This window comes from Nyctereutes procyonoides, unplaced genomic scaffold (assembly GCF_905146905.1).
Source record: "Nyctereutes procyonoides isolate TBG_1078 unplaced genomic scaffold, NYPRO_anot_genome, whole genome shotgun sequence".
Taxonomy (NCBI): Eukaryota; Metazoa; Chordata; class Mammalia; order Carnivora; family Canidae; genus Nyctereutes; species Nyctereutes procyonoides.
Window position 1 is genome coordinate 82,692,533 of NW_026575146.1, and position 12,343 is coordinate 82,704,875.

Consider the following 12,343-nt stretch of genomic DNA (forward strand, 5'->3'; position numbering starts at 1 on the left):
TATCACTGTCTACAGAGGAACTCAGCGTCTGTGGAAAATAATCTGTTCAGCAATTTGTGACTTCAGATAGGTAACATGCAGTACCAGGGTTGAATTTGAGGCTTATGTTTTTCCCCTACTGTTTAAAAACAACTTCATAGAGATACTTCAAAGCAACACAGAAAAATGTTACTATATACAGAAAAGACTATCAGACTGTCTATCCTGCCAGGATACACAGATGGAAGGGGCAGGAAGTGCCAGACCTCTGGACACAGATTAGAGGAGCTTTTCGAAATCTAGAGGGATTTAATTTATAAGTCATTTAAGACAACTGCTCAGGGGCTAACCGTGCATCTGTTGGAAGCTTTGGACTTGCTTGAGCTGCTAAAGTTCTAAAAAGAAGATTCAAATGAGAAAAAAAATGATGTTTAACCAACTAAGAAAAACAGACGAAATTTCAAATTCTTCCACAGGCCTGACACTGTGCCATTAGCCCTAAAGGTGAGTTCTGGAAGAGAGGCACAAAAGCAGGAGTAGGAAAAGGAGGGAACACAAAAAAAGTGTGGATTCAAACCCTCAGATCCTGAAGAAATGTGGTTCTGCAATTTATAGATATATCAGCCTTTAATTTAAAATGTTTAAAAAAAGAAAATGTTACATATTTTAATAGTCTTTTTTGACCGAAACATTAAGTCAATGATACCTTAGTTGTTTTTTTTTTTTTAATATTTTTATGTATCTACTTATTCATTCATGGGGGGGCGGGGCAGAGACACAGGCAGAGGGAGAAGCAGGCTCCATGCAAGGAACCCCATGTGGGACATCCCAGGACTCCAGGATCATGCCGGGGCCTGAAGGCAGGCACCAAACCGCTGAGCCACCCAGGGATCCCCCCTTAGTTTGTTTTGTAAATGCGGTCATCCAATCAATCAATCAATTAATCAATCAGGTCATCCCACCAGCTAAGAGAACTCAGTGAAGAGAAATGGGAACTGGATCTAACAGTCATGGGAGAGCAATTATAGCCTTGATCCCATTATAGGGTACCAGGTACTGTGCTAAGCGCCTTACATTTTACAGATTACAGATGAGGAACCTGTGCTAAGTGCCTTACATTTTCCATTTTACAGATGAGGAACCTGAGTCCCAGGGAGGGAAACTCACTCACCCAGAGTCTCACAAACATAACTTCTGAGCAGTCAAACCCAGAGCTAGCGGGACCAACTACCAGGTAGGGATATTATTGAGTGTCCCTTGAGACATGTCCTGGGAAGAGTGTTTTCCCCACTGATGGCAAGGAGGGAGGGTGGTGTACCTTCAAGTCGATCCACTTCTCCAGCACTCTCTTCTCATTGAACTGGCAAAGGAGGCCCGAGTAGGACACACAGAAGGTGTTGCCTGCCAATTGGCCCCGGCCACAAGCCACGCCACAGAAGATGTTGTTGTGCAGCTCACCCAGGATGCCTGAACGCCCTACGAGGGGAACTGTGCCCATCACCTGGAGGCATAGCAGGGCACAGTAAGACACTGTCCACATGGCCTAGACCCCAGCAAGGTCACCATGGAACTCTCCCGACCAGAGAATATGACACATAGCTAAATAGAAGGACTCTGAGACATTCCGCCAAATGGAAGAGAAGGATAGAAAAAACAGCACACACTTCCAGGCAGAGTGGCTGGAAGGCAGCAGTCTAGGAAAGAGGTCTGGTCCCAGGGTCAGTGGGTGGGGAAGATATTTCCCAGCAGGGCCTCACAGCACCTGGAGAGAAGCCCAGAAGCAGAAGCTGAACCAGAGGCCAGAAAGCTTCTGAGACCACAACCTCTAAATCTCAGGTAGAAACAGGAGTCCATACTGCCCTCAGTGGTTACTCCCCAGGCTTGGCTAAGGGGGCAGGGGCAGAAACCTACCTTTGCTTCTGTGGAGACTTCCAAGAACCAGAACCTCACATGTCGGTTCCCTACGGTGACAAAATAGCTGCTGTCCTCTGAGAAGGAGAGAGCAATGACCCTGCATGATACTTTGTTGGAAGCCACCACGATGTCTTTCTGGAAGAATCAATGCAGAGTTCACTCTAGCACCTACCCATTGGATCATTTGTGCCTTTGCCCTCAGCCCTGCATCTCCCCACCCTCCGCTGCTCCAAGTCATTTTTCTTTGAGTCCTCCAGTGAGCTGCTTTATGGGAAAACCTATGTGTGGCACTCATATCATTCCCAATACAGAGGACACTGAGGCTTGGAAAGGTTTCCACGTGTAAGTTCCAGAGCTCTCCCCAAGAGTCCAACTTCTATAGCTCACACATGGCTGAGCCTTCACAGGATGTAATCCTCTCAATAGTCCTAGATGCTAGGAAGGTGCTTCTCCCCACCCTTCCAGGCTCAGAGAGGTGGAGTCATGTGCTCAAGATCACACACCAGATTATGAGGAGAGCCAGGACTTGGTACCCATTTCTGCACCTCCAAGTCCTCCCCTAGCTATTCCAACATCCAGTCTTCCAGTTTGTATCAACTTCTTGAATTCTCAGAACTCGAAAAGGTAGATGCTAGCATATCCATTTTACACATGAGGATGACTCACACAGAAGTCAAATCATTTGCTCAAGGTCACAGCTGGTTGACATGAGAATAATTATGTAATTCCACTAGTTGAGAGCTCGTCATATGCCTCACAATGTCTAGAACAGGGACCAGCATCCAGTAGGTGTTCAATAAATATTTTCTGGATAAATGAACACTTTACCAAATTATCTCACTTCGTTTGCTGAATGCCTGAGCCTCAGGGTGCTCTGGCAGCTGGCTACCTGCCCATACTCCCACCGGCCATCTCACCTTCCAGTCCCAGACGTTGAGTACCATGTCGTGCTGGTAGCCCATGGATACAATGTGCTTCATATTGGGGGAGAAGGCCACACAGGCCACGCCGTACTTGTGGCCCAGCATCTCTGCCACCTGACTCTTCTCATCCACGTCCCAGATGCGCACAGCAGGCCTGTGCCCGTTCTGGGGAAGGTGGGGCCATTACTGCTGATAAGTTGTGTACCAGGCAGGGCTAGAAGGGCTATTAGGGCTGAAATTGGCATTGCCCCAGGACATACCCAAAAGCCACCACCCCCATCTGCCAAGGGGCTTTCTGGCCTGGGAAGAAGCTATTCTAGGGTATAAGGCAGGGGTATATATTCTAGGGTATAAGCAGTCCCAAGATCCCTTCCCACCCAATCACCATCACAACTCACCTCCCCTGTCACTATGTACTTCCCATCAGGGGAGAAGGCCAGAGCACTCAGAGACTTCCTGGGGGTAAGGAAAGGGGCTGGTCACTGGTTTCAAGGAGGACAGGCAGCCAGACTCCCATCTGGCTGTGCTCCCACAACTCTGCCCACCTTTTGCTCCCAAGCCTTGAAAGAGGCCAGGAGAGGGGAGTGCCAGCAGCTCCCATAGAGCCAATGCTGCCTGTGTGCTCAGCACAGCACACAGTGCGTTCCTTGCTTTACCTGCTGCCAGTAGGGGGGCAGTGGCAAAGGGAAATGGGCAAAGGCCCCAAACCCAGATAGGGTGGTCACTGTACAGGGACCTTCCTTTTCTCTCCCTCAGCAGGGGGTGGGCTCCCTGAGACCCCACCCATCCTGTATCCCTGAGAAATTCAGGAGCAGGAAATGGTACGGATCTGGCCTAACGATGGGGGTGGCGCTGAGGGGAGGAGCCTGGCAGACAGCACAGGAGACAGCCTGCAGCATGTGCTCCATTGCTAAATACACAAGGTATTCTGGAAAACCCATGAACAATCAACATGTTTCTCTCCAGCCTGCACAAGGGCTGAATGACTAGACTAGTTTGCACGTTTTCTTGGCAGCAAGTTTCATGGTTCCCAGACTACACTGTTGTTTTCCTCTCCCTCTCCCTTTTATCTATGTTAATTGTCCAATGATTGTCTCCCTCACATGAGTTAATTAGTGTGCAGATAATTAAGTAAATGCTCTGAGCTTTGACAACCTCATAGAACATTTATCAGCATCCCCTCAACTCTCTGGTGGCTTCCCATCACTCCTCCAGCGGCAGACAAGGCAAGCTGTCTATGGGATAGCCACTTGCTCCTCCTGTCCATTTGGATTAGAACCCAAATTTTAATTAGGATGGCAGTGTTCCCAGCAGTAGTACATTCCTCACCTCTCTTACAGCTACACAGCTACCTGATTTATTCTGTCCAGTGAGAGGTAAGCTGAAATGCTGGGTGGGATTTCCTGAAAAGCTTCTCAAAGGGGATTCTTCGATCTGATCCCCAGTTGTTCTCCTTCTGGACGTGACAGCCAGAACTCCATCTTGGACCATGAGACAACCTCAAGAAGCCTCACAACAGGCATGGTGGAACAGAAAGACAGGCACACTGGGGTTCCTGATGCTTACAGAGACACCAGCCATCTGGGTGCCCACCATTGTGCAAGAAGAGTATGCCCTTCTGTCTGAAGCCATGATTGTTGTGGGTTTCTGTTGTGTGCAGCCACTCCTAACCTGTCACATGCCCTGACCCTATACCCGGCCCTCTGCAAAATGCTATATGGGCATCGCTGCACTGATTCCTCAGGCGCGTTCTCGAAGACAGGACTCTGAGCCAGTTTTGAGGTGAAGAGACCTCAACACAGGGAAGTCCTGCCCTAGTTATCTAACCTGACAGGGTAGTGCACTGTTCGCACATCAGAATTCTCTGCAGAGACTTGAAATATGTCAAAGCCGTGCTATGACCAGTAAACAAAAGTCTGGGGAGGAACAGGGTAGTATCTGCAGTTTCACAGAAGCTCCCCACAAGATGCTCACTAATCACTGGAAAAAAAGAGAGGTTTCACGGTGGGAAAGCCCCATGATGGGCAAGCAGATGCCACCTTTGTCAGGGGCCCAACTGAACACCACTGGTCACAGGAGATACCAGTACCATGCCACTCCCGCTAGAATGCACTGAGGAGAAAGTAGCACTCCTTCTGCTGCAGAACCTCAGTTTATGAGGAAACATCAGACACACCGAAGGCTGGGGCATTCTACAAAATACCTGGCCCATACTCCTCAGGTGTCATGGTCAGGAAAGTCAAGGACAGATGAAAAAACTGCTTCAGTCTGAAGAAGACTAAAGAGACCACTAAGTGCAACACGTGATTCTGGACAGAATCCTTTTGCCATAAAAAATGTTCCTGGGGGCAGCCCCAGTGGCCCAGTGGTTTAGCGGGGCCTTCAGCCTGGGGCGTGATCCTGGAGACCCGGGATAGAGTTCCCGTGGAGCCTGCTTCTCCCTCTGTGTCTCTGCCCCTTTCTCTCTCTGTGTCTGTCATGAATAAATGAAATCTTAAAAAAAAAAAAAAAAAAAAAAAAAACAATGTTCTTGAGATACACGGCAAAACTTGAAAGAGACCTAGATGGTAGTGACGTACCAATTTTAATTTCCCGCTTTTGCTGAGTGTATTGGGGTTTTGAATGGTAACCCCTCCCTCCCTGGAAATATACACTGAAACATTCAGAGGTACAGGGACATCCTGTCGGCAGCTTACTCTCAAATGGTTCGGAAAAAAAATTACCTATATAGATGGTTATACAGGCATTCTTTGTACGGTTCGTTAAAAGTCTAAAACTATTGCAGGGATCCCTGGGTGGCACAGCAGTTTGGCGCCTGCCTTTGGCCCAGGGCGTGATCCTGGAGACCCGGGATCGAATCCCATGTCGGGCTCCCGGTGCATGGAGCCTGCTTCTCCCTCTGTGTCTCTGCCTCTCTCTATCATAAATAAATAAAAATTTAAAAAAAATAAATAAAAAAAAATAAAACTATTGCAATATAAAAAGTCAAAAAATTGGGATCCCTGGGTGGCGCAGCGGTTTGGTGCCTGCCTTTGGCCCAGGGTGGGATCCTGGAGATCCAGGATCGAATCCCACGTCGGGCTCCCGGTACATGGAGCCTGCCTCTCCCTCTGCCTGTATCTCTGCCTCTCTCCCTCTGTGTGTGTGACTATCGTAGATTAAAATAAATAAAGATCAAAAAAAAAAAAAGTCAAAAATTGCCAATACCCAGCAGTGGTTTCTGTTTCTGCTTCACCTCGCCTTCACTCACTCCTCCATTCCAGGCACAGGAATCCCTGGGCTGCTCCTCAAAAAACTCAAGATTTGTAACCACTGTAGGGCCTTTGCCCTTGCTGCTCCCTCTACCTGGAACACTCTCCCCACACTTGCACAAGGGTCACCTCCTTACTTCTCTCAGGTCTCAGCCTCCAAGAGGCCCTCCCTGGGCCCTCTGACATGGCTCCCTTCTCCCCACTGGTCAGTGCCCGCACACCTGCCCTAATCCTCATCATTTCCTCCACAGCAATGGTCAGAGTTAGCTAGTAGTTTGCCAACTGGTTTAGTCTGTCTCCAACGATGAGCTGTCAGCCCTACAAGAGCAGAGATTCTCATTTTTTCTGTTCGCTATCATGAGCACTGGATCACTACCTAGCACAAGGCAGCAGAATGTCGCTGAACCCATGTGTCAGTGAATGAGTTAGTCACCCACCTCAAGCTTCCAAGCAACATGGGGAAGGGGGCATGCGCCAGGACCCCAGTCCTACCGCTACCCAATGCCCAGGCCCCAGCATACCTGGCAGTGTTAAAAATGTGCTGCTGCTTGTTCTCCTTGGGGTTCAAAATCACCACCACACAGCTGGGGAGAAAGAGGAAAATGTGTCAAAACTAAGGGAAGTAATGGGGGCCCAGGGATAATTCTCTTCCCAACAAAAGAGCCCATATATAAATAAGGCTCCCTCTGGACAGAAGATTCTATTCTCTCTTCTCCCTCCAGGTATTTATGCTGAGAATTCTAGAGTACTATATATTCTTTTTTACAGATTTTTTTTATTTGACAGAGAGAGAGAGAGAGAGAGAGAGAGAGAGCACAAGCAGGGGGAGCAGCAGGCAGAGGGAGAGAGAGAAGCAGGCTCCCCCCTGAGCAGGGAGCCCGATGTGGGACTTGATCCCAGGACCCTGAGATCATAACCCGAACCAAAGGCAGATGCTTAACTGACTGAGCCACCCAGGCACCCCTAAATAATATATTCTTTTTTTTAATAATTTTTTTATTTTTATTTATTTATTTATTCATGAGAGACGAGAGAGAGAGAGAGAGAGAGAGAGAGAGAGGCAGGCAGAGACACAAGCAGAGGGAGAAACTGGCTCCATGCAGGGAGCTGGATGTGGACTCGATCCCGGGTCTCCAGGATCAGGCCCTGGACTGAAGGCGGCGCTAAACCACTGAGCCACCCGGGCTGCCCTAAATAATATATTCTTAAATAAAAACCAACACTTCCTCTGTCAGGCCCTAGGCTCCTAAAGATCTATGTGCACCATCTCTTTAAATCCTCACAATTGGGGCACCTCAGTGGCTCAGTGACTGAGCATCTGCCTTTGGCTCTGGTAGTGATCCTGGATTCCTGGGATTGAGTCCTGCCATCAGGCTCCCCGCAGGAAGCCTGCTTCTCCCTCTGCCTGTGTCTCTGCCAATCTCTCTCGGTCTCTTGTGAATAAATAGATCAAATCTTTATTTATTTTTTTTTTTAATTTTTTTTAAATTTTTATTTATTTATGATAGTCACAGAGAGAGAGAGAGTGAGGCAGAGACACAGGCAGAGGGAGAAGCAGGCTCCATGCACCAGGAGCCCGATGTGGGATTCGATCCCGGGTCTCCAGGATCGCACCCTGGGCCAAAGGCAGGCGCCAAACCGCTGCGCCACCCAGGGATCCCTCAAATCTTTATTTAAAAAAAAATGATTCATTTATTTATTCACGAGAGACACACAGAGAGAGATTGGCAGAGACACAGGCAGAGGGAGAAGCAGGCCCCCTGCAGGGATCCCAATGCGGGACTCGATCCCAGATCCCAGGACCATGCCCTGAGCCAAAGGCAGACGCTCAATTGCTGAGCCACCCAGGTGTCCCATCTAAAATCTTTAAAAAAATAAAAAAAAAATCTTGTGACAATTACCAGGTGAAGCTGGACATCTTAGTCTCCCTTTTAGAGATGAGGAAACTTGAAAACCAGAGAGGGAAAATCCTTTGCCCAGGGCCACCAGCAGGTCAGACAGAGTGGGGATATGAATCCACACCTGTCAGATTTAAGAGTCCACCCCTGGACTGTATCCCAAAGACTGAATAACAGATACAATTCATCAGGAATGACCACAGGTCTGTCATGCCCTAGAAGCGAGGAGGGGTCCCTTCAGTGCCTAGAACAGACTAGGTCAGTATCTGTGGAATAAACAATAGGAGGATATCTTTCAGTCCTCTCAACTACCTAAGAGGAAGATATCATTAGTTCTGTTTTATGAATGAAAAAGGAGGTGCTGGGGCACCTGGGTGGCTCAGCAGTTGTGCATCTGTCTTTGGCTCAGGGCATGATATGGGGTCCTGGGATCAAGTCCCACATTAGGTTCCCTGCAAGGAGCCTGCTTCTCCCTCTGCCTATGTGTCTCATAAATAAATAAATAAAAATCTCAAAAAAAAAAAAAAAAGTAAAGAAAAAGGAGGTGTTCACAGAAGAGTACATGTTGAAGCTGGGACACAAATTCAGGCTGTCTGACACCATGGCTTGGGTCTTTCCGAGAATCATTGCCACATGCCACCTGCAGTTACAGTAGGGCTTTCATAGTGCTCACAAGCCAGTACTGTTCTAGACACAGATGGGCCTGTGGAATCCTCTCCACAGCCCTCAGGGGTAGAGAGCTCATCTGCATTCTACAGATGGAAAAACCAAGTCCCATTCATTCACTCACCCTGCTAGGTAGGCCACATGGCCTGTGTTGGGGTCACAGGTTAGGCCACTGCTGTTCTGGGCTGTGATGCCAAGTACCTTCTCGAGTGACACCTGTGGGGAAAAAGCCCAGGTCAGAAGAACCTGTCTCAATAGGTCCTTTGTGGCACCAGTGCCTCAGCCACCCATTCAGTGCCTGTTACATACAACAACTGAGCTTCTACAGTCATGCCACCAACACCTAACATTTGTTCTCGAGATTCCTTTGAAGGACACAGAATGGTGAGGAAGACAGACAAAAATCCCTGCCCTAGTGGAGATGGGATGGAGGACATAAAAAATATACAGAATATGTAAAACAGATGTCAGATGATGATAGGAGCAAGAGAGAAAAATAAAGCAGGGAAGAAGACTGGGAGTATAGAAGGAGAGGCTCACTGAGAAGGCGGCCTCTGAGTACATTTCTAAGTATTTTATATGGATGAAAGATTTGAAACCCCACGACCCAAAGAATGCACAACTGTCATCACTCCACCGGTGTGGGGATTTTGAGGCTCAATGACCTTGCCTCAAAATCCCCACACCTGTGGAATGGCAAGGTTGGGATACAAACCCAGCCAGTTTCTGGCTCCAAAGCCAGTACCTTGGGCCCTGAAGGAGAGACACAGCAGTGAGCAAGAGTGGACACCATCTGTTCCCTCAGCAAATTCATAGTCTAGAGGTTCAACAAGTAAAGAAACAAATGAATAGTCACACTTAAAATTCTTAAATTCTCTAAGCAAAGTAATTTAAATGAACAAGTCACTATCATGGTTGATTGAAACTGTTTAGAATATGGACTATTAGAATTGTGGTATTTTCATATTTTGAATATACTAGTTTCAAATTATTATTATTTTTTTAAATTTACAGATTGTATTTATTCATGAGAGACACACACACACACACAGAGAGAAGGAGAGAGAGGCAGAGACACAGGCAGAGGGAGAAGCAGGCTCCACACAGGGAGCCCGATACGGGACCCGACCCCAGGACCACGCCCTGGGCCGAAGGCAGGCGCCAAACTGCTGAGCCACCCAGGGATCCCCTAGTTTCAAATTATTATAAAGCAAAACATTCTCAAGCAAGTCTTTGGCTTTAGAAATGAGAGGCAAACATAGGATAATAATAGCTAACTCTTCTTGAGCATTTACCAGGAGCCAGGCACTGTTTAAATACCTGTACTGACTTATGCTCACAATAACCCTGTGATGTGGTCATTATCATCATCCTCCTCCTCTCCATCTTACAGATGAGGCTATAAAGGGGCCCAGAGAGGTAACCCACCCAGGAAGGAGCAGCAGCAGGACTCTATTCCAAACAATCAAACAATGGCACATTATTTTTCTATCTGTCAACCAGCATTACTGGGCATTAATATAATATAATGGTCATTTTTAGAGTACATCTTTTGTAAGCCAGATGGACTCTGTGCCACCAAACAAGAATAAATAAATGACACCAATTATCCAAGATACACAATCAAAGAAGTAGTAGCTACCACTAATAAGAGTACTTGCAATGTGCCAGGTATTGTTCTAATGCTTAAGATACGTGAGTTCACTTAATCCTCACAAATACCCTGCAAGGGAATATTTATATTATTATCATCATTTGACAGATGAGGAAACTGAGGCACAGAAAAGTTCATAACAAGAACAGAATTAAGGTTTAAGCCCAGGCAGTCTGGGTCCAGAGGCCGCTTAACCACGTTGCTCTCTGAAATCTCCACTGCTATTCCTTTATTTTACACGCAGTTTAGAGCTCACAAGTACTTTCAGGAACATACAAGAGAAAAGCTATGAAGTACATACAGCATGCTAGGTAAGAGATTAAAGTAGGTGTCTATCTTAGGTGGGGGGGTTCAAAAAGGCAGCTCAGGCTAGGGATATTCAGGCTGAGATTTGAGGAATGAGGAGCCAGCCAGGTGGACTGCAGCAAAAAAGCCCAAAGGACTCAGCAAACACTTGGGAGGAGGTAAAGAGCTTGGAGCCTCGGGAAAACAGCTGGCTAGTGTGACCTAACACTGATAAAAGGGAGGACAATGGAGGTACTGCCAGAGAGGTGGGGAGGGGCCACTTGCCTAGCAAGGCCTTACAGCCAGGAATGGGTGATATAATCAGAGTGCAGCAGGACGCCAGGTGGCAGAAACAAGATCCACCAGGATCTACCGTGTTTCCACCCTCTATCTGGCCTCTGCCAAGAGCAGGTCATGGTCACGATTTCATCTCTGCTCCCTGCAACTCCGTGGCATGATTACTGTCAACTTCTCTTTTATAAAAATAGACTTTGTAGCTCGGAGAGTTGGAGAACCATTTTTTTAAGCCGCTGGTGTGCTAAGAGAATACCTTGTACCTACTCTAAAATCGTCTTTGATTTTCTATCTAAGGACGTCGGGGACTATTCTGTATGTCAACCCCCACTTCGGAAGCGCTGCTGAGGTTTTACATTTACTCACACAGTGTCCGTAACCTGGGGTGGCAACATGCGCCAAGAATTCCACGTCGCTAAGGGTGGAAAGAAAGGGCGGGCAGGTGGGGAGAGAAGGTGGAATGAGCTGAGGGACAGACGAGGTGGGTAGCGCTCGGGACTGCACACGGACTGGTGGGGACCCTAAAGATCCAGCGTAGGGCGGGGTCAACAAAAATGAAGGGCCAGAGAGACATCTAACGGTGACTGAAGGGAGAGGCAGGAAGGAGGGCGAAGGTGATCAGAACTAAAATACCCTCTGAGGGAAGGGAGAGCTGGGACCGGTCTGAAGGCCAGTGCCTGAGGGAGAGGAGACGGGAGGGTGGGAGGGGCCTGCGAGACGCCGCGGGCCAGACCGGAGCCTGAGGGGCCGAGCCGAGGGCTGAGGCGGGGCCGGCGATCCGGGGGCGGGGCCGGGGGAGGCCGCCGAACCCCGGGACTGGGGTGGGCAGGGCAAACAGCTCCTCACCCGGTTCTGCACCGTGTCCTCCGGCGCCGTCGAGAGTCGTGTCCGCCGCCGGAGACAGAGCGGCGGGGCGGGGGGCGGAGAGCACTGGCCCCTCCGCGCCGGAACCCCAGCCGCGCCGGACGGCAGCTTCTCCGCTGCATCGTTGCGCGCGTAGCCTCCGGGCCCCAAGGCCGCCATCGACGCGCCGGAGCCGGGCAACCGTTAGGCCCCTCAACCGCCGCCGCCGCCGCCGCCTCCACGACCCACTGGAAGAGCAAACGGCCGCGGGAAAGCCGGCGCCGCCGCCCATTGGACGCGGCAGGCCCGGGTCTGGCCAATGTCAGGGCCGCCGGGTGCCGGTTTTGACCAATGAGGGCCGAGAGGCGGAGCGAAGCCTACGGCCGGGTGGAACCGGAGCTCCTCTACTTGATGCCTGATCAAGGAAGTGGCGTTTTTTACGCGGTCTGTTTTCACCATTAACAAGCATTTAGGTGTTAACTTTTTACGTAGCGAAGATCAAAGCCTCCAGTTCGCTTTTTGCCGCACTCCCCACCCCCAGCAACTACCCACGCAGTGGCAGTCGCCCGGATGTAAGATGGGGTGGAGTCCAATGAGACCGATCACTCGGCGCATGCTCAGAAAAGCCGCGACTCC

The 12,343-nt window shown here is 49.0% G+C and overlaps 1 protein-coding gene across 2 annotated transcripts in view; it reads right to left on the reverse strand.

Annotated features, from left to right (window-relative positions):
- The window catches only part of WDR62 (WD repeat domain 62), a 49,083-nt gene extending 37,120 nt beyond the window's left edge, over window positions 1–11,963 (reverse strand). For both annotated transcript variants that reach the window (XM_055310627.1, XM_055310626.1), the window contains exons 1-7: window positions 11,711–11,963; window positions 8,756–8,847; window positions 6,589–6,651; window positions 3,215–3,272; window positions 2,811–2,981; window positions 1,891–2,028; window positions 1,298–1,480 (exon numbers count right to left, since the gene is read on the reverse strand). In XM_055310627.1, the coding sequence (XP_055166602.1) occupies window positions 1,298–1,480; window positions 1,891–2,028; window positions 2,811–2,981; window positions 3,215–3,272; window positions 6,589–6,651; window positions 8,756–8,847; window positions 11,711–11,887 (882 nt within the window). In that variant the 5' untranslated portion in view covers window positions 11,888–11,963. The remainder of the gene's footprint in view (window positions 1–1,297; window positions 1,481–1,890; window positions 2,029–2,810; window positions 2,982–3,214; window positions 3,273–6,588; window positions 6,652–8,755; window positions 8,848–11,710) is intronic.
- Window positions 11,964–12,343: the final 380 nt, after the last annotated feature.